The 20,562-nt window shown below is 42.3% G+C and overlaps 1 protein-coding gene across 3 annotated transcripts; it reads left to right on the top strand.

The window, feature by feature from the left end:
* Positions 1-477: 477 nt before the first annotated feature.
* Positions 478-19,357, top strand: LOC121579316 (fasciculation and elongation protein zeta-1). 3 transcript variants are annotated; one of them, XM_041893808.1, is made up of 10 exons: positions 478-857; positions 7,010-7,378; positions 9,807-9,858; positions 11,067-11,153; positions 11,932-12,100; positions 15,981-16,306; positions 16,963-17,043; positions 17,173-17,248; positions 17,609-17,674; positions 18,384-19,357. In XM_041893808.1, the coding sequence occupies exons 2-10, from the start codon at positions 7,053-7,055 to the stop codon at positions 18,398-18,400; spliced, it is 1,200 nt and encodes a 399-aa protein (XP_041749742.1). In that variant the 5' UTR covers positions 478-857; positions 7,010-7,052; the 3' UTR covers positions 18,401-19,357. The 3 variants fall into 3 exon arrangements, 2 of the variants coding, with proteins under 2 accessions (XP_041749742.1, XP_041749741.1); XM_041893807.1 differs by having other exon boundaries at positions 9,759-9,858; XR_006002893.1 differs by lacking the exon at positions 18,384-19,357 and having other exon boundaries at positions 9,759-9,858; positions 15,981-16,217.
* Positions 19,358-20,562: the final 1,205 nt, after the last annotated feature.

Raw genomic sequence — 20,562 nt, 5'->3', positions numbered from 1 at the left:
CCCCTTACTGCTCTCATAGAGGTGGGACCAAAAATGACAAGCTTCTTCCTTCACAGGCTAGCAAGCAAGCTAACCATCACCACCAATCTCAGGGTCCCTCCTTTCAGCTCTGTTCCGCTCCAGCAGCACTCTGTCCCTGTCAAAATGTTAATCAGCCAAATGCTAATCAGCCTAGCTAACGTATTCACAGGCTCTGGTCAATGAAGCTAGCTTCCCTGCCATTCTACCCATAGAATGATAAGTAGCAGGTTACAGGACAACCTAATAATGTAGCCATGGCGGACACATTCTGCCTGGTCTCTACAGTACACACATGGTGCAGCTGCTTCTCCCTTCACCTCCTCACCTTCCCCCTGCCCTTTTCCTCATTAATATTGAGGGCTTTGAGCCTTGGAAGGAGGGGGGAAGGGAGGGGGAGGAGGGAGGTATGGACAAAGGGAGAGGGGGAGAAGAAGGAGGAGGGGAGAGGGGGATGACGATTCCGTCATGCAGACAGGCAGGCAGGTGCTGTAGCGAGAAAGCAATGCACAGGCTCTCTCTCTCCTCTCTAAGTAAGGTTGAGGCTGAGGCTGCTTACTGATTCGAAAACAACGGGCTGCTGCCAGCGGAAAGAGATAAGCAAGGGGGCTGTGTGTTAGTGGAGGAGAAGGGACGGACAGAACAGCACCGGACATTGTCATTTTTCTTTCTCTCTCTCCCTCTTTCTTTTCTCTCCAGTCTCCAGAATGACTGTAGTTGCTGTTGGTTGGCCAGTGTTGGGATTTGCAGAGGAAGGTGGCGTAGTGCAGATCTGCCTTGCCTAGGAGGGACCGTCTCTCTGTTTCTAAGCCATATTACAGGAGGCACAGTTACTGCAGGTAATCTATCATTCTATCTATCCTTCTCCACCTCCCTCCATCATTGTTTTCCATCATCTCCCTCCCTCCCTCTTATGTAACCATGGTCTTGTCTTCCATATCTTCGTCCCCTCATCCTCTCCCTCTCTCTTCTCTTCCTCCCCCAAATCCATTTTCTTCCATAATGGCTATGGGAACTGACAAGCATGTTCTCATGTAGCCAATGAAAGTAATAGATGTAAACATCTTCATATTATGGGAGAGGCTTCGGCAGGCAGCCACACACCCATATGAATATGAATAGCAGAAGATGTGTTTGTATTGTTCTGAGATAAATGCAACCATATGACCCACCCATCGCTATATCAATTGAATTGTCCCAAATATGTCTAAAAATCTATTATATATTTTTATTTTATAGCCATAAGATCTTATGGAATGAAATTATGGCAATGGATTTGGCATAACAACAAATATTGATTTGTTCTCCAGTCAGTGTGCTAGCGTTGTTTTTGCAAGTGTAAAATGGGGACAGCTATTTGGTTACATTGTATTGAAGGACATCTGATGAGATTCTGTGATTGGTTGTTTTTGGTCTTGGTGGTTTGTGGGTGCTTTGGCTCCAGGCAGGGAGCAAAATAGTGGTAGGATAACATCTCCATCACCTGGGTCCATTGGTTAAGGTGAAGGTCAAATGTCACATACAGTGGATATAAAAAGTCTACACTCCCCTGTTAAAATGCCAGGTTTTTGTGATGTAAAAGATTGAGATAAAGATAAATCATGTCAGAACTTTTTCCACCTTTAATGTGACCTATAACGTGAACAATTCAATTGAAAAACAAACTGAAATCTTTGAGGGGGAAAAATAAAAAATAAAAAACTCACAACCTGGTTGCATAAGTGTGCACACCCTTAAACTAATACTTTGTTGAAGCACCTTTTGATTTTATTACAGCACTCAGTCTTTTTGGGTAGGAGTCTATTAGCATGGCACATCTTGACGTGGCAATATTTGCCCACTCTTCTTTGTAAAAGTGCTCCAAATCTTGTCAGATTGCGAGGACATCTCCTGTGCACAGCCCTCTTCAGATCAACCCAGAGATGTTCAATTGGATTCAGGTCTGGGCTCTGGCTGGGCCATTCCAAAACATTAATCTTCTTCTGGTGAAGCCATGCTTTTGTGGATTTGGATGTGTGCTTTGGGTCATTGTCGTGCTGAAAGGTGAATTTTCCTCTTCATCTTTCTAACGGACGCCTGAAGGTTTTGTGCCAAAATTGCCTGGTATTTGGAACTGTTCATAATTCCCTCCACCCTGACTAAGGCCCCGGTTCCAGCTGAAGAAAAACAGCCCCAAAGCATGATGCTGCCACCACCATGCTTCACTGTGGGTATGGTGTTCTTTGGGTGATGTGCAGTGTTGTTTTTGCGCCAAACATAACTTTTGGAATTATGGCCAAAAAGTTCAACCTTGGTTTCATCAGACCATAACACATTTTCCAACGTGCTTTTGGGGGATTTGATGTTTGTTTTTGCAAACTTCAGCCGGGCTTGGATGTTTTTCTTTGTAAGAAAATGTTTCCGTCTTGCCACCCTACCCCATAGCCCATTCATATGAAGAATACGGGAGATTGTTGTCACATGTAGCACACAGCCAGTACTTGCCAGAAATTCCTGCAGTTCCTTTAATGTTGCTGTAGGCCTCCTGGAAGCCTCCCTGACCAGTTTTCTTCTCGTCTTTTCATAAATTTTGGAGGGACGTCCAGTTCTTGGTAATGTCTCTGTTGTGCCATATTTTCTCCACTTGATGATGACTGTCTTCACTGTGTTCCATGGTATATGTAATGCTTTGGAAATTATTTTGTACCCTTCTCCTGACTGATATCTTTCAACAATGAGATCCCTCTGATGCCTTGGAAGCTCTCTGTGGACCATGGCTTTTGCTCTGAGATGCAACTAAGAAAATGTCAGGAAAATCCTACTAGAACAGCTGAACTTTATTTGTGATTAATCAGAGTCACTTTAAATAATGGCAGGTGTGTAATGACTTCTATTTAACATGAGTATGAATGTGATTGGTTAATTCTGAACACAGCCACATCCCCAGTTACAGTGGGGGAAAAAAGTATTTAGTCAGCCACCAATTGTGCAAGTTCTCCCACTTAAAAAGATGAGAGAGGCCTGTAATTCTCATCATAGGTACACGTCAACTATGACAGACAAATTGAGGGAAAAAAATCCAGAAAATCACATTGTAGGATTTTTAATGAATTTATTTGCAAATTATGGTGGAAAATAAGTATTTGGTCACCTACAAACAAGCAAGATTTCTGGCTCTCACAGACCTGTAACTTCTTCTTTAAGAGGGTCCTCTGTCCTCCACTCGTTACCTGTATTAATGGCACCTGTTTGAACTTGTTATCAGTATAAAAGACACCTGTCCACAACCTCAAACAGTCACACTCCAAACTCCACTATGGCCAAGACCAAAGAGCTGTCAAAGGACACCAGAAACAAAATTGTAGACCTGCACCAGGCTGGGAAGACTGAATCTGCAATAGGTAAGCAGCTTGGTTTGAAGAAATCAACTGTGGGAGCAATTATTAGGAAATGGAAGACATACAAGACCACTGATAATCTCCCTCGATCTGGGGCTCCACGCAAGATCTCACCCCGTGGGGTCAAAATGATCACAAGAACGGTGAGCAAAAATCCCAGAACCACACGGGGGGACCTAGTGAATGACCTGCAGAGAGCTGGGACCAAAGTAACAAAGCCTACCATCAGTAACACACTACGCCGCCAGGGACTCAAATCCTGCAGTGCCAGACGTGTCCCCCTGCTTAAGCCAGTACATGTCCAGGCCCGTCTGAAGTTTGCTAGAGTGCATTTGGATGATCCAGAAGAGGATTGGGAGAATGTCATATGGTCAGATGAAACCAAAATAGAACTTTTTGGTAAAAACTCAACTCGTCGTGTTTGGAGGACAAAGAATGCTGAGTTGCATCCAAAGAACACCATACCTACTGTGAAGCATGGGGGTGGAAACATCATGCTTTGGGGCTGTTTTTTCTGCAAAGGGACCAGGGACGACTGATCCGTGTAAAGGAAAGAATGAATGGGGCCATGTATCGTGAGATTTTGAGTGAAAACCTCCTTCCATCAGCAAGGGCATTGAAGATGAAACGTGGCTGGGTCTTTCAGCATGACAATGATCCCAAACACACCGCCCGGGCAACGAAGGAGTGGCTTCGTAAGAAGCATTTCAAGGTCCTGGAGTGGCCTAGCCAGTCTCCAGATCTCAACCCCATAGAAAATCTTTGGATGGAGTTGAAAGTCCATGTTGCCCAGCGACAGCCCCAAAACATCACTGCTCTAGAGGAGATCTGCATGGAGGAATGGGCCAAAATACCAGCAACAGTGTGTGAAAACCTTGTGAAGACTTACAGAAATCGTTTGACCTGTGTCATTGCCAACAAAGGGTATATAACAAAGTATTGAGAAACTTTTGTTATTGACCAAATACTTATTTTCCACCATCATTTGCAAATAAATTCATTAAAAATCCTACAATGTGATTTTCTGGATTTTTTGTTCTCATTTTGTCTGTCATAGTTGACGTGTACCTATGATGAAAATTACAGGCCTCTCTCATCTTTTTAAGTGGGAGAACTTGCACAATTGGTGGCTGACTAAATACTTTTTTTCCCCACTGTATGCAACCAGGTTATTGTAAGGTTTTTATTTTTCATTTTTCCCCCTCGAAGATTTCTGTTTGTTTTTCAATTGAATTGTTCACATTATAGGTCACATTAACAGTGGAAAAAGTTCTGACATGATTTATCTTTGTCTCATTCTTTTACATCACAAAAACCTGGCATTTTAACAGGGGTGTGTAGACTTTTTATATCCACTGTACATACACACATGCGTGCACACCATTACACTCAATGCATATACATTCACATGCGCATAAACACACAAACACTCATATTGTCACTCTCAGCCTACCTTCGTGATTTCATGGCAGTCTATCAGAACAAAATTATTTTCTGCTGTTTTCAGTATTTTCTTTGTATCCACCTGCAAGATGTTCATTAGTACATGGATTAGGAACTAACAAAAGCTGAAAGCTTCTTATGTAGCCATGAAAAGCTGCAAATATCTCTTACAACATTTAATGTCTCTACCATAAGCCGCCTCCAACGTCGTTTTAGAGAATTTGGTAGTACGTCCAACCGGCCTCACAAAAGCAGACCACGTGTAACCACGCCAACTCAGGACCTCCATATCCGGCTTCTTTATCTGCGGGATGGTCTGAGACCAGCCACCTGAAAGCTGATTACACTGTGGGTTTGCACAACTGAAGAATTTCTGCACAAACTGTCAGAAACTGTCTCAGGGAAGCTAATCTGCGTGCTCGTCGTTCTCACCAGGGTCTTGACCTGACTGCAGTTCAGCGATGTAACCATCGATGGCCACTGGCACACTGGAGAAGTGTGCTCTTCACGGATGAATCCCGGTTTCAACTGTACTGGGCAGATGGCAGATAGCGTGTATAGCGTCGTGTGGGCGATTGGTTTGCGGATGTAAACCCCATGGTGGCAGTGGGGTTATGGTATGGGCATGCACAACGAACACAATTGTATTTTATCAATGGCAATTGGAATGCACAGAGATACCGTGACGAGATCCTGAGGCTCATTGTTGTGCCATTCATCCGCCGGCATCACCTCATGTTTCAGCATGATAATGCACAGCCCCATGTCGCAAGGATATGCAGAAAATTCCTGGAAGCTGAAAATGTCCCAGTTCTTATATGGTCTGCATACTTAACAGTCATGTCACCCATTGAGCATGTTTGGGATGCTCTGAGTCGACGTGTATGAAAAGGCCAAACTTATCCTACATCAGCATTCCAACTCTGAGATGCTATATGAATAAATACTCAGAGGCTACTCTGCAGAAAATAACGGTGGGTATGATGGGAGAAAGAGACAGAGAGACAAAGAGAGAGAGGAGAGGCTAAAGAATCTGTCTTTTGATGAAGTGGCACTTTGCTGAGTAATGTGATGGAGAGAAAGGAAGACGCTTACACAATCTTGGTTTAAATGGATTCCTTTTCACGCCACTCCCTGGCTATAGGCAAAGATCCAGGAAAAACGTTAGTACCTTTAGCCCTCACTCCTATAATTGCACTGTGTCAGAACTTGGACTGAAACACAACTTTCATCCAACAGTCTTCCACAAGAATCAACTGTTGTTGTTAATTTCGTACAGATCACTCCATTCTTACCAGGATAGTAAGAACAAGAATTACATACAGAGTAATTCATCATTGAGGATGTCTGATTATTATAGCTATATGACCTCATATACTGTAGATTTAAGTGTTTAGGATTTGTGCTTAAGTTGGTAAGTGTCCGTCTTGAACAATGTTCCCCAAGTTTCATGGTGCTTAGTACCATCTTGCTGTGACACAGAATTCGCCACAGCGATAAAATCTATAATTAGCACATTGTCTAAATTTAGGGCTAGATATGCCCTTTCTTTTGTTGAGTTTCGCTCTTAAGACAACATAATGGGTGGCCACTGTATTGTCTTTATAATGACTATCAGTCCCTGAATCCCTTTCCTCATCAATTAAAATCCCACCAGTATTGCTTAATTAACTGCAGTTAACCAGGAAACCCGACTACCATTTTGGCTCCCTGGGGGACTGTGTCTTTCCTGGTCCAGCTGAGTCCCTTCCTCTTTGTCTGGGGGGGACTTTGCCATTCTAGACTTGCTGCAACATTTATATGTGTATTTTATTGGTAAATGTCCAATTGAAATTACTCCAGATACCAAAAGTGTGAATTTAGCATGTAGTCAAGTATTTTTACTCCAGCCCTGCACTAGCACACCTGATTCAACTAACCACCAAGCCATTATTTGCTGAATCAGATGTGCTACTGCTGATGTAGCAGATGGCCGAGTTAGCATCGCTACTGTCTTCCTGAGACCTGAAGTGCTGGTGTCTGGGCTGGGACCCAGAAATGCTTTGTCTTTTCTGGGTCAGTGGTATTGACAATGTTTCTGGAGAATGATTTAATGACACAAATTGAAAAAAGCAACCCCCTGTAAAGTCCATGTTGTTTTCAATTTTTTGTCCCTTCCTTTCCTATCCTAGGGCTCCTTCCTCTGTCATTGACTTGTGATTGGGGACACCCACCATGGAGGCCCCGCTTGTGTGCCTGGATGAGGAGTTTGAGGACCTCAGGCCTTGCCGGGTAGAGGACATGCCCATCAGCCGACCCCCCTACAGCACCGTCCCCCTGGCCCCCATGGCCCCCCTAGCCCCCATCACCCGTGAGGACTTCTCCGAACTGGAGAACTTCTCTGAGATGATGAGCTTCAAGTCCATGGAGGACCTGGTCAATGAGTTTGACGAGAAGTTGAATGTCTGTTTCCACAACTACAACACCAAGACGGAAGGCCTGGCCCCCGTGCGCAACCAGTCCCACACCGAGGAGGACGAGGAGCGGCTGCAGGATGAAGAGTGAGTATCGTCCACCACCTTTGTGGTTTTTAAGCATAAGTCTGACCTCAGCATAAAGGGTCTGTGCTTTTGTGATAAGAGTGAAAGATACAAATGGTGTATCACAGGGAAATTATTTTTCACTTCAGCTGCTTGCCTTTTGGGTTGTACAATGCACCCCAGTATTCTTTTTATAATATGGCACATCCTTTGCAGCAATCTTCTGAACAAATCATTGGTCAATGCTTGCTTGTTTAGGTAGTCCATCATTTCTGATGATGTCTTCCTCTTCTGTCTTCACACTGCATACTTTTGTGACCATGCAATCCCATTCATAAGGCACACTATTTACTGCAAACAGAGCATTTCAAGTCTGGGTATGGTGTGAAAGGAGCAGCTATTTTTTTACATTCTAGTCATTTAGCAGACGCTCTTATCCAGAGCGACTTACAGTTAGTGAGTGCATAAAGTTTTCATACTGGCCCCCCGTGGGAAACGAACCCACAACCCTGGCGTTGCAAGCGCCATGCCCTACCAACTGAGCTACAGGGGAGTAGCTATTAACACTACACCTATGCATTCATTAAAGTTTAGATAGAATACCAAAAGTCATCACAGCTATCAGCTAAACAGAGCATTGGCTGATATACCACTACTTTAATAACGATACCACTAGATATCTCATGACCCGGCTCTCAGATCCTGATACTCAGCCCACCTCACAGCAACCAAATCGTCCACCAGCAAAAAACACGAAAACACAAACCACCCGTGTGACACTGCCCATCCCAGCAGTCTACAGTCGGTATAGGCCTTGAATTATTAAATGTATTTTTTAACGCTCTTTTGGTCTGTCGCTGCCTCTACCAGCAGGCAGCTAGCACTCCCATTCGCCAACTGCTTCTGAAGCGGAAACATAGACATTCTCGCATTGGGTGGAAATAAACCCTCTTGCTAAAAATAGCTTGGTTGTAGGTGCCCTTGGGTATGCCAATTGATCCATATTCAGAGTGCATAGGACCGAAGGACAAAGTATTGATGATAAAATCAATGACATACAAGATGTATGTTGGGGATACTATTGTTAGCATGTGGGCGTGCATTAATGACCTTGTTTTGCATTTGATGATCTACTGTATTCTACAGTACACTACAGAGTTAGAAACCGCATCATATGATGCGTCTGATTTGAATGTTTTGAAATTGGTTCCCCTATCCTTATCCTTGTAGTGATGCAAGGAACAAATGCACATTTATCTATTGTAAGCTTTATTTTAGTTTTAATTTGATAGTTTATACATTATTTATGTTATGCAACACAGTTGATAGAATGATTGGTTCAATCTAAGGGCCAGATTAACTAAAGGTTTGCAAACATTTGGGACGGTGCTGTACCAGCTAGTGTCTGTGTGTGTGTGTGTGTGTGTGTGTGTGTGGACAACACATCAGGCATGATCTCTGAGGTCATGAGTCCCGATGAATGGCTGCTTGTTTCCTGCATGGCGCATGGCTGGGCAGTGCCACTAAGAGGAGGGTAGGGTGTGGGTGCCATGCCAAGCTGGGGGAAAAACAAAGAAAGGGGAAACAAAGGGAGAGTTCTACTCTGGTCATTTTCACAAGGCTAAAGCCTTGATTGGACCGAGGTTCTTATAGTTGGAGGAGGACCTGCACAATGCTGTAAGGGGCTGTTTTTATCTATACTTATTCACATTGGACACCTGTAAAAAATTTGTAAACTGAGTTTTTATTTTATTGTTAGTTGACTGTGTGCATTGCAGCCTGGAGTGCAATAGGGAGGATTTTGATGTGCATTTTGATTTGATTAATTATGTTGACAAGTTCAGGGACATAATTATTGAGAGACCGCCCAAAACAGAGTGAAGTAAAAGAGCAACAAATGAGAATGAAGCACAATAATGTCATGTGAACACCTCTTACTCTGCATTCACTCTCTGCGAATGTTCAACGGAACACTGATAGAAGGAAATAGCTGCAGATATACAATTGACAATTTCTATCAAACATGATTTTGGGTAGAGGAGGGTCATCTAGGGAGGAAGAGAAGGATGGTCCTCTTCATGATGTAATCCATCCTCCTCCTCATTCTTTTAAAATCACAAGCCACCACTGGATTTTGGATTATTATGGAATTACCATTTTATGCCCCCAAAAAGAGCCTATTTCCTGATAGTTACAGCCTTGAGGACTGATAGTGTTTTGTGCTGTGTTGTGTGTGGGATGTCCTGATCGTTCCAATGTTGGTGACTGAGTGTTTGTCTTGTGTTGCAGTGTATGAGATGTCCTGTTACAATGTTGGTGGCTAAGTGTGTTTGCATCTCTGTATTTTTGTTGTGTTGCGGTGTTGGTGACTGAATGTGTGTTTGTTATGTCCATGTTTCAGTGTGTGGGATGCGCTGATGGATAACTACGTCCCTTCCTCTGTCTCCAGCTGGGACGACCCCAACTCAGAGGGATTCAACGACAACCTCTCCGATCAGGAGGTAACGCTCTACAATATACTCCAAAATACTTGAAGGTCATCGTAAGAATCATGTTTCTCCATTTTCCAACCTCCTTTCTTCTCAACTGGAAAGACCTGAAACATTCTGAGACAACATCTTGGAAATAAATTTTTTCATTAGATCTTTAGACTTATTTGAATGGATATTAGAACACCTCTTTCATGTGTGACTGACTGCAGTGTGTTCTTTAGTGAGGCAATGTGGGACGACATGCTGTAAGAGATCAAGTTTTAGCAAACATGCTAGCTAGAGTGTGCTGGCAGGCTGGCTGGCTGGCTGGATGTTCATTCATGCCTTGTGGTTGTGGCGCTGACGTCACCTGACCTGACACCAAAAATCAAGGCTGAGCTGCCTTGACTGCGTGCTACTTAGTATCCGTCAATCAACCACCCTCCTCCTCCACCCTCTCTCCCTCTCCTCCCCTAGTCTGCTGTCGCATGCAACTGCAGGCACTGGGTCAGGGTCAAGGCACAGGGCTGGGTCAGGGTCAAGGCACAGGGCTGGGTCAGGGTCAAGGCACAGGGCTGGGTCAGGGTCAAGGCACAGGGCTGGGTCAGGGTCAAGGCACAGGGCTGGGTCAGGGTCAAGGCACAGAGCTGGGTCAGGGTCAAGGCACAGGCACTGGGTCAGGGTCAAGGCACAGGCACTGGGTCAGGGTCAATACGCAGACACACAGTCCCCAGCAGGAAGCTATAAGCGACTCTCCAGACATAGAAAAGCAGTCCATCAGCATTTAGTCTTCCATGCCCCCGGTTTAGTTTATTACTGAATTATATCCTTGTAGGGATTAACTGGGGTGAGGCCAATGGCATAAATGAGCATCAAAAGCAGTCAATTAGAAAATAGAAAGTCAATGGTCAATAGATAGAATTGGGGCAATTTGAGTGTGACTAAGCATAACTCAAACACTTTCAAATTTGCTTCCAAACTCGAGGGTAATAAATTGTATTTTCAGATGAAAAGCAGAGGGGGATAATGGGGTCATATTTGGACCATGTTCACTAGCTTCCTAAACGCCAATGCTAATATTCGAAAGATAAATCCAACATGGGTGAATGGCTTTTCTGTACTCTTATTTATAAACCTTGTTTCCATGGTTTCTGTTTCCAATACTAAGAAGTTAAGCTAGCACAAATGTGGCTGAATGGGTTTCCATGGTTTCATTCGTTCTCTCTTGCATTCTCCAGATTCATGAAAAAGAGGAGGAGGAGATGAATGAGAAGAACGACAATGCCAACTGCCTGAGTGAGGAGCCTCTCCTCACTGCTGATCAGGTGACTACAGACACATGTACTTCCTGTTATGCAAAGGACTTGGTAGGACTTCCAGTTAAGTATATTACTAGGTTTAGTTAAAGTAACTGTCTACTGTTTCCAGATTTCTATGAAATATGACCCATAATTAATTACAACACAAGTTAAATAGTTTTCCTTCCAAAACATTGTAATTAAGTATGTTAAAAAGCAGCTTTTCTGTGTTGGTATGGTGCGGGCATACCCCAACAACAGAATGGTGTTGGCATATACCGGTCATTAAAATTATTCATGCGAGTAGACCGCTTATTGGCCATCATCATCTATGAGGAAATAGCAAGCATTTTTTAAATGGTCTGTTTGAGATATAAGCTTGAGGTGGGATTTTGTAAGTATTTTTTCTCCAATTTATGCTTTGGCCACAAATATGAATAAAGGATGAGTCAACAACATTATTTGGGTATGAGTTAACAGAATATTAACTTTTAAATGTGAGATTCTCTCTGGACAGTTACTTTAAGCTAATTTAGACAGTTTAAAACATACAAAAGTAGAATACATTAACTCCCCCATATACTGTAATAACAGTGGTTAAAAAGGCCAAGGCGAAAAGTATAGCAAGACTATTTATTTCAAGTAGCTCCCTTCTGCATTATAGCATAGGCTACTGTACATGAATAATAAATGCCTGATGACCATTCGTTTTTTACTTATTGGTGACTCAGAGTCTGACTGCTGTTTATGAGAGTGTATGTATTAATCTACCTTCCCTCCCACCCTCCCTCCATCTCTCTCCAAGGTCATTGAGGAGATAGTTGAGATGATGGAGAACTCTCCGGACCCTGGTGAGACAGAGGAGGAGGACGAGGAGGAGAGTGGACACTCCTCACCCAAGACCAACCCATCCCTTCTGGAAGAGATCAGACAGCTGTCCCAGGCCTCCAATAACAACATGCCCTCTTATGAAGGTTAGTGTACAAAAACTAAGGTTGAATCAAGGGTTAAACACCAAGTCACATATACAGTGGATATAAAAAGTCTACACACCCCTGTTAAAATGCCAGGTTTTTGTGATGTAAAAGAATGAGACAAATAAATCATGTCAGAACTTTTTCCACCTTTAATGGGACCTATAACGTGAACAATTCAATTGAAAAACAAACTGAAATCTTTGAGGGGGGGAAATAAAAAACTCACAATAACCTGGTTGCATAAGTGTGCACACCCTTAAACTAATACTTTGTTGAAGCACCTTTTGATTTTATTACAGCACTCAGTCTTTTTGGGTAGGAGTCTATTAGCATGGCACATCTTGACGTGGCAATATTTGCCCACTCTTCTTTGCAAAAGCGCTCCAAATCTGTCAGATTGCGAGGACATCTCCTGTGCACAGCCCTCTTCAGATCACCCCAGAGATGTTAAATTGGATTCAGGTCTGGGCTCTGGCTGGGCCATTCCAAAACGTTAATCTTCTTCTGGTGAAGCCATGCTTTTGTGGATTTGGATGTGTGCTTTGGGTCATTGTTGTGCTGAAAGGTGAACTTCCTCTTCATCTTCAGCTTTCTAACGGACGCCTGAAGGTTTTGTGCCAAAATTGCCTGGTATTTGGAACTGTTCATAATTCCCTCCACCCTGACTAAGGCCCCGGTTCCAGCTGAAGAAAAACAGCCCCAAAGCATGATGCTGCCACCACCATTATTCACTGTGGGTATGGTGTTCTTTGGGTGATGTGCAGTGTTGTTTTTGCGCAAACATACCTTTTGGAATTATGGCCAAAAATTTCAACCTTGGTTTCATCAGACCATAAAACATTTTCCCACGTGCTTTTGGGGGACTTGATGTTTGTTTTTGCAAACTTCAGCCGGGCTTGGATGTTTTTCTTTGTAAGAAAAGGCTTCTGTCTTGCCACCCTACCCTATAGCCCCTTCATATGAAGAATACAGGAGATTGTTGTCACATGTAGCACACAGCCAGTACTTGCCAGAAATTCCTGCAGTTCCTTTAATGTTGCTGTAGGCCTCCTGGAAGCCTCCCTGACCAGTTTTCTCCTCGTCTTTTCATAAATTTTGGAGGGACGTCCAGTTCTTGGTAATGTCTCTGTTGTGCCATATTTTCTCCACTTGATGATGACTGTCTTCACTGTGTTCCATGGTATATGTAATGCTTTGGAAATTATTTTGTACCCTTCTCCTGACTGATATCTTTCAACAATGAGATCCCTTTGATGCCTTGGAAGCTCTCTGCGGACCATGGCTTTCGCTCTGAGATGCAACTAAGAAAATGTCAGGAAAATCCTACTAGAACAGCTGAACTTTGTGATTAATCAGAGTCACTTTAAATGATGGCAGGTGTGTAATGACTTCTATTTAACATGAGTTTGAATGTGATTGGTTAATTCGGAACACAGCCACATCCCCAGTTATAAGAGGGCACACTTATGCAATCAGGTTATTGTAAGGTTTTTATTTTTCATTTTTCCCCCTCGAAGATTTCAGTTTGTTTTTCAATTGAATTGCTCACATTATAGGTCACATTAACCGTGGAAAAAGTTCTGACATTATTTATCTTTGTCTCATTCTTTTACATCACAAAAACCTGGCATTTTAACAGGAGAGTGTAGACTTTTTATATCCACTGTACCAAGGAGTTAAATTAACAGAAGAAAGTGACAATTTAAGCAATTCAAGGTCCAATTCAGATTTCAATTGAAGTTGTGGACAGACACCTTTTCCAAAATCAATTTCCTGTTCATAGAACAGTGTATAAAAATTAAGTGACCTTTGATATATCTTGTAGCGGCTAATGAGAAACCTTGTCCGAGACAAAAATATGTAAACTTGCTTGAGTTAATGGCAAGGGTTTAGCTCAGTAGACTACCGCCCTGCTTATAGGACTTTGATTGGGTGAGGGGTCATAGTTCAGACAATATGGTTGTCTTATCAGTTTACCAGAGTAAACATCTGGATCTTTCATCAGTCTTTAGCCTCTATGGTGAATATAGGATGAATAACTGGACAAACCTGCAGCAGACATTTTTTGTATGAGTCGATCATTTGAGGACCATGGCACACACTCAATATGCTTCCCTGTGTTCCCTGTGGAAAGACATATTGTGTGACCATGTGGCTCCCCTGCATGAGACATATTTTTATTTGTCCTACTTAGTGTGTGTGTGTGTGTGTGTGTGTGTGTGTGTGTGTGTGTGTGTGTGTTGACTTCCAAAAATAGTAGTAATATTGGACAGCATCACCCAGTCACAGAAACAGTCAAAGGCTAGTTCCTCTTCTCAGAATGTAATGTCAAGGCTAATGAAAAACGTAATAGGTGACATACAGGTGATATCATCCCACTTTCCTCCCATTTATGTCATCTATTCATATACTGTATGCAGTAGCGGTGCGTGAGTAAAATCACTGGGGAAGCCAAGCCCCCCCCCCCACAAAAAAGACATACTACAACCTATGTGTTGTGATAATTGCGTTGTTTGCTCTATAACCTATTAATTCATATGCCTTGCGACTGTGGTATATAGGCCTAAAGGCCGAGAAATAAGAAGACACAGTGGCAGAATAAATTCAACCACACCTTTGTTTTATCACAAAACCGGATAGCAACCTCTGTCCAGTGAAGTCCACAAAGCATATTGCATGTACAGCATGATCAAGCAAGTTAATGTTGCCGACATTTTCGGACCACTAAACAACTATTGATTTAGAACCGCAGAGAGTTACTGCAAGTCGCATAAAACAGCAGCTGCCTTCACTATTCCAGCACCATTTCAACTTGACACTTTTTTGGGTGCGCCAGGACCATTCACAGTTGAGCTCACTCAGTTTAGCTCAACGCTGATTGGCAAATAGTTTATACTTTTTTTTTCAAGGGAGACCAGATACTCGCTGGCTTCCCTTGCCTTCAATGCTACGGCGGCAACAATTTCATAGTTGTTTGGACCAGACAGCATCAGATAAATGGCCTACATGTAGAGAGACAGAGGGGCGCTGTTTCGCTCGCTCGTCGGATGCTTTCTCCTCTTGCGAATTGAAGGAAAATTATGAAACACAGAGAGACGAAAGAAAAACTATTATTAGTAATTTTTATTTTATTATTGGTCAATTGTTTTGGGAAGCCTGGCTTCCCGTGGCATCCATGAATATACATCACTGACTGTATGTATACAGCCGGACTATTCAATTCCTGCCCTTGAGGCCTGAAGTGGTACTGGGCCCGTATTCATAGTGTCTCAAAGTATGTGTCTCAAAGTATGCTGATCTAGGATCAGTATTGCCTTTTATATATCAATGAATATGATTACATTGACAGGGGGAACCTGATCCTAAATTAGCACTGCTACTCTGAGATGTTTTATGAATACAGGTTTTCTTTTTTCCTTAGCAGTTTATGTCATTGTTTGGCCAGAGAGTTCACTTCTTCCTAATGCCCCAGGTCTGAGGTCAGATTGTAATGAAAACCAGCAGTACTTTGTCCCTCAAGGGAAGGAATTTGATATCCCTTCTACAGTATATAACATTATGCATATTGAATCTCTGTTCACCTCTATGTACAATTAGCCTGGTCCCAGATCTATTAGTAACAACGACTGTAAGAGTTGGTTATACAGCACAAACAGATCTGGGATCAACTGGCTAATGTAGCGTAGCTCCATACCTGATTACAACCAACGTCTCCTCCCCTCCTCCCTTCTCTCTCCAGGCCTATGTCAGTTTGCCTGGTCCCAGGTCTGTCTGTTTGTGACAATGACCATAGGATTTGGCTATTCAGCTAATGCAGAGCTGGGCTCCAGGCTAATGTAGCTCCATACCTGACCTCCATGCCTCTCTCTCCCTCCAGGCCTGAGTGTGATGCCCAGCTCGGCCCTGGTGGAGCTGCTGTGCCGGGTGGAGGGGGCCATCAGGGAGTACTCAGAGGAGCTGGTCACCCAGCTGGCGCGCCGTGATGAGCTGGAGTTTGAGAAGGAGGTGAAGAACACGTTCATCACGGCCCTCATGGAGGTGCAGAACCGCCAGAAGGAGCAGCGGGACACGGGCAAGCGCCGGCGCCGGGTCGACAAGGGCCTCAGTCTGCAGGGTAACGCGATAACCACGACCGTGGTTGGTGGTACTACTACTACGACCACCACCTGCACAGACCCCAAACCCGCCTCCATGCCTACGAAGGTTAGCACTGAGGGAGGGAGGCTTACGCATGAGTGTCTGTGCGTTAATGTCCATTCACATGCATTTCCAAGCCAGACAGCTCTCTCTCTCTCCCTCACACATCGACATGGATAATGGACCTAGAGACCATTAGGCCCTAACTAACTGCACTTACGGGAAGAACAACAGACAGAGTACTCACAGAGGAAGTGACCATATGATTTCTTACAGTTCCAGCATAGACCAGCCCGTCCATATCCAGGAACAGATTATTAACCAACATACCTGTCCAATACCATGGTAGTTCTATCTATTTAGTAATGACAATGTAGGAATGGAGGCTAGAGTCAATTACTGTAGCCCTCATCATAATGCACAACCAGTCAATATACCATTGACCTGTGGTGATGTCTGATTTTAATATCATAAGCATTCATAACTGCTCCTTTTAAATTAACAGCCTTTATAAATGCTGTTGGGTTACATCCATTACAAAACAGGCTAATATGCAAACTATATTCATAATAGCTCCGTATAAGCTGTATAAATGCATAGAGAAATGCTATAATGTATTTAGAATGTATCACAAGAAAGCTGTCTCATAGAAAGTGTTACTAAATCTGTTGTGATGACAGAGGGTTGTTGTTCCTCACCGCTAGTGATTGTCTGTGTTCCAGCGTTTCAGTATGGAGGGTCTCTCCAACATCCTGCAGACAGGCATCAGACAGACATTTGGCAGCACAGGGACGGACAAACAGGTCAGACACTTAAGCATTTACAGCTCTTAGCCACCAAGTATATCAGTGTGTTAAATCTACAATGAAGCATGTGGGTTCAACACTGCTACGTTTCTTCCCTAACCGTCTCTCTTTGTCTTCGTTGTTTAGTATCTAAATACGGTAATTCCATATGAGAAGAAAGCAACTCCTCCAACTGTGGACGACCTTCAGATGATCACCAATAGTAAGTAGGCAGGGAAATAAAATGTAATTCTAAGCTAATGGGTAGTTTTCCTAGTTTTGGTTTTTACCCGAGCACAACACAGCTGATTCAAATAATCAAATCTTGATGAAGAGTTCATTATTTGAATCAGCTGTGTAGTGCTAGGGCAAAAACCGAAACATGAACCCCTTGGGGTCCCCAGGACCGAGTTTGGTAAACGCTGTCTTAGATACATTTACCCTTAAAGTTAGTTTTGCTCATATAGTTTGGTACAAACATAATTTTCAATTTGGTTAGTCTGTGTGCTGTCTGTTAGGTAACTTGCCCAGCAGTGCTATACTCAGTGCTAAGAGCCACCTTGCTTTGTTTTTCTCCCCACAGTTCTTTATGCCATGAAGGAGGACAGTGAGAAGGTGCCTACACTGCTAACTGACTACATATTAAAAGGTAACTATTGCTTTATTAGGTTTATAAACACTTAACATTACATAGGTATTACTTTAAGTGTAAGGGAATGCATTTACAGTGTATTGTCCAAGTAAGGGTCAACAAAAGTGTACACAAAAGTGGAAAGTACAACATAACCTGATACATGGTACCTAAAGGGGCTATTCCACTGGTATAATAATTAATAATTAAGCCAGTTCAGATGGGGAACTCGAGTGTTTACATAGAGTGTTTGCATTCATTTTTTTCCACCATTCATTTTCCCCCATAGTTTGTTTTAGAAACCCTTAAGTAAGGGATGTGTTTCGTGTAGGCTTACCCTGGTGTGGCGTTTTAATAATCGTATAAATCTCTCTAGGACAAATAGACTTTTATCAATATATTCGCCAAGCATTTTGTTCCCGTCAGGGGGATTGTTATATCTCGCTCACTGCCTGTATTTTAATGGTAATAATGGACACATGGATCTGGCAGTGAGCTCCCCTGAAGGAGCAGAGCCTAACGCCAAGACCACGTGTTGCCATCTATTTTCTAATAAATTGTTAAATGAATGTGTTTCCTGTCTGAACTTGTGAAATGTGTCTGAATAAAAATACAGGCTCATGATAACGTTTTTCTAATTTGATTAGCACAGTTGACAAAGAACATTGATAATTATTATAACGATGACTGAAGTATCCCTAATTATCAATCATTTTTTCTTCTCCAGTGCTATGTCCTACTTAAAGAATTCAAGCCATGGGCTGCTGTCTGACAGAAACTTTGGAGAGGACTCTCCAATCTGGCAACCCTCCACCCCTCCTCCCATCCAAGTTGCATGAGCTCCCCCTGCTTTCATTGTCAGCCATGGATCGTTACCATCTAAAACATTGTACCTTACTCATCTAATAAAACTACTGCCTTTTGCTGAGCTCACCTTGTCCTTCCTGCATACTAAGATCCGTCCAGAGCCAAAATGGCTGCCTCCTGAATACTACTGTATGGGGCCACTGTACCCCCACTGAAGAACTGACTAACTGATCTCTATTCAGAGCATGACAAGCAAATACTGTCCAGTGACCACACAGTTATACAGGGATGAGTTTGTTTTATTTTAATTTTTTTACAGAGATGATTTGATGTTATCAGATATTCACACAGCTAAGTTTTACTTCACTGTACCTCAGGCCCAAAGGGGTTTGGTTCTGATGCCATTTTGTCTGTCGACCCAAATGCCACATTGTAAAGATTATAGAGTGATGGGTTTCACTTACATGTAGGAAATTTGGCCTGAACAGTTCTCTCATTATTCGAGGACATAAACCTAACTCATTTGAATAAAAAAGCCATTTACCTTTTCTGCCATGCTAGTACTGTAGCTTATTACGGGTGCTGTATATTTGAATGTTTTTGTTATTTCAGCCAATAATGTTTGAATATCCAGTGCTTATTTGATAATTTATTTTACTGTGATCTTATATTTGATATAGGTCATGATACTGTTTTGTTCATTTTATACTTTTATTTAATGAATAATCAGAGTATGTGTCACCCCATTCTGCCACATGGAGTTATATCATGGAGTTTGTCACTGATGAGATGGGCTCATTTGAATAAGGCATACATATTTATGAATTCCTTTGAGCCTTGTAGGAGAATACTACATTGCTGATCACAAGTTCAAATAAACATGCTACCCTGAAACTGTGTGCCAGAAGTGCTTTTTTTGTCCCTCCCCTCTGCTGACTGAATCAAGGCAACACAATGCAATGAAGGTCGGTTTCCCAGACACCGATTAGTCCTGGACTCAAAAGCTCTTTCAACTGAGAATCTCCTTTGAGAATAGTGGTCCTGAGTGTTATATTTGAATCCATTTCAGTACGTTTTCATATCTAGTCATACCTGGTCTCATCTTTGAATCCATACAATTTGATGTCTTCCCCTACCCTTTTCATGCAATAATCTTTACAACCCATAGATGGCAGGAGTGAACACAAACTGCAATGTTATTTAGGCCACAGGGTGGTGACACTCACCGTCAACAAAATCATACTCCATGTCAAGATTCAGCCCATCATTTTGTAAACCTTCAAACAACTGGGATCTGCATACAATACATAATAATAAGTCATTTTGCATTGTTACTCTTCCTGTTTGAGATTTGGTTATTGGACCATACAATTGTAATGCTTTCTCCAGGAGGTAAAATAAATCAATTATATAAATGTTTTATTATACACAATTCATATTTTAATAAAATTGATAAACTTTTATGTATATAAAAGTTTCTTGTAACTCAAGAAATTCATGCACATAGTGGTCTATGGTTGAGCATATATACGCAAATTAGCACAACTTTGGCCATCAGTGTCTCCATGTTCCACTATCAGTTAAAACTAAGCTAGTATTTATAAAATGTTCTGTACCTTTCAATGTTTATTTAATTAATTTCTCTTTTTGAATTCTATTCCTGTGTTACATAATGCATATACATTACAATATCACAAAATAAAAAGGCCAGTCTTCATATTTTCCCTTTAATACAAAATAATTTGTCATTGAATACTACTACATATACTGTATGTTGTTTTGAGTCTGAGCAAGTCTCCATACTCAAAGTTACAGCACACACATCTGATGTTGTGGATAATCCTTTTTGGCATATGTATTTTTTTTCTTCCCAGCCTGACCTTCTGTGTGCATAAAACAGACACAAGACAGTGTCTCTCTCTGCTCCAGTTTACTGACAATAGCTATTCTCAAGTGATAGAGGTTGATGTTGAGGGTAGGGTTAGAAGCAAAAACGACATGCTTCATTGAAACTGTTGTATTAATTTCAATCCAGCCATTAATACAAACCAGTCCACTGATTTAGTGACACAAACCTCCACTTCCTCATATTTAAAGGG

This window comes from Coregonus clupeaformis, chromosome 13, assembly GCF_020615455.1.
Source record: "Coregonus clupeaformis isolate EN_2021a chromosome 13, ASM2061545v1, whole genome shotgun sequence".
NCBI classification, from domain to species: domain Eukaryota; kingdom Metazoa; phylum Chordata; class Actinopteri; order Salmoniformes; family Salmonidae; genus Coregonus; species Coregonus clupeaformis.
This window is presented reverse-complemented; position numbering and strand designations above follow the sequence as displayed.

Excerpts from the sequence above, each read along its gene's own strand:
- LOC121579316 (XM_041893807.1), top strand. The coding sequence starts at position 7,053 with ATGGAGGCCCCGCTTGTGTGCCTGGATGAGGAGTTTGAGGACCTCAGG. Across the intron at positions 12,101-15,980 it reads CAACATGCCCTCTTATGAAG|GCCTGAGTGTGATGCCCAGC; the intron begins GTTAGTGTACAA and ends CTCTCCCTCCAG. Across the intron at positions 17,249-17,608 it reads CCTTCAGATGATCACCAATA|TTCTTTATGCCATGAAGGAG; the intron begins GTAAGTAGGCAG and ends TTCTCCCCACAG.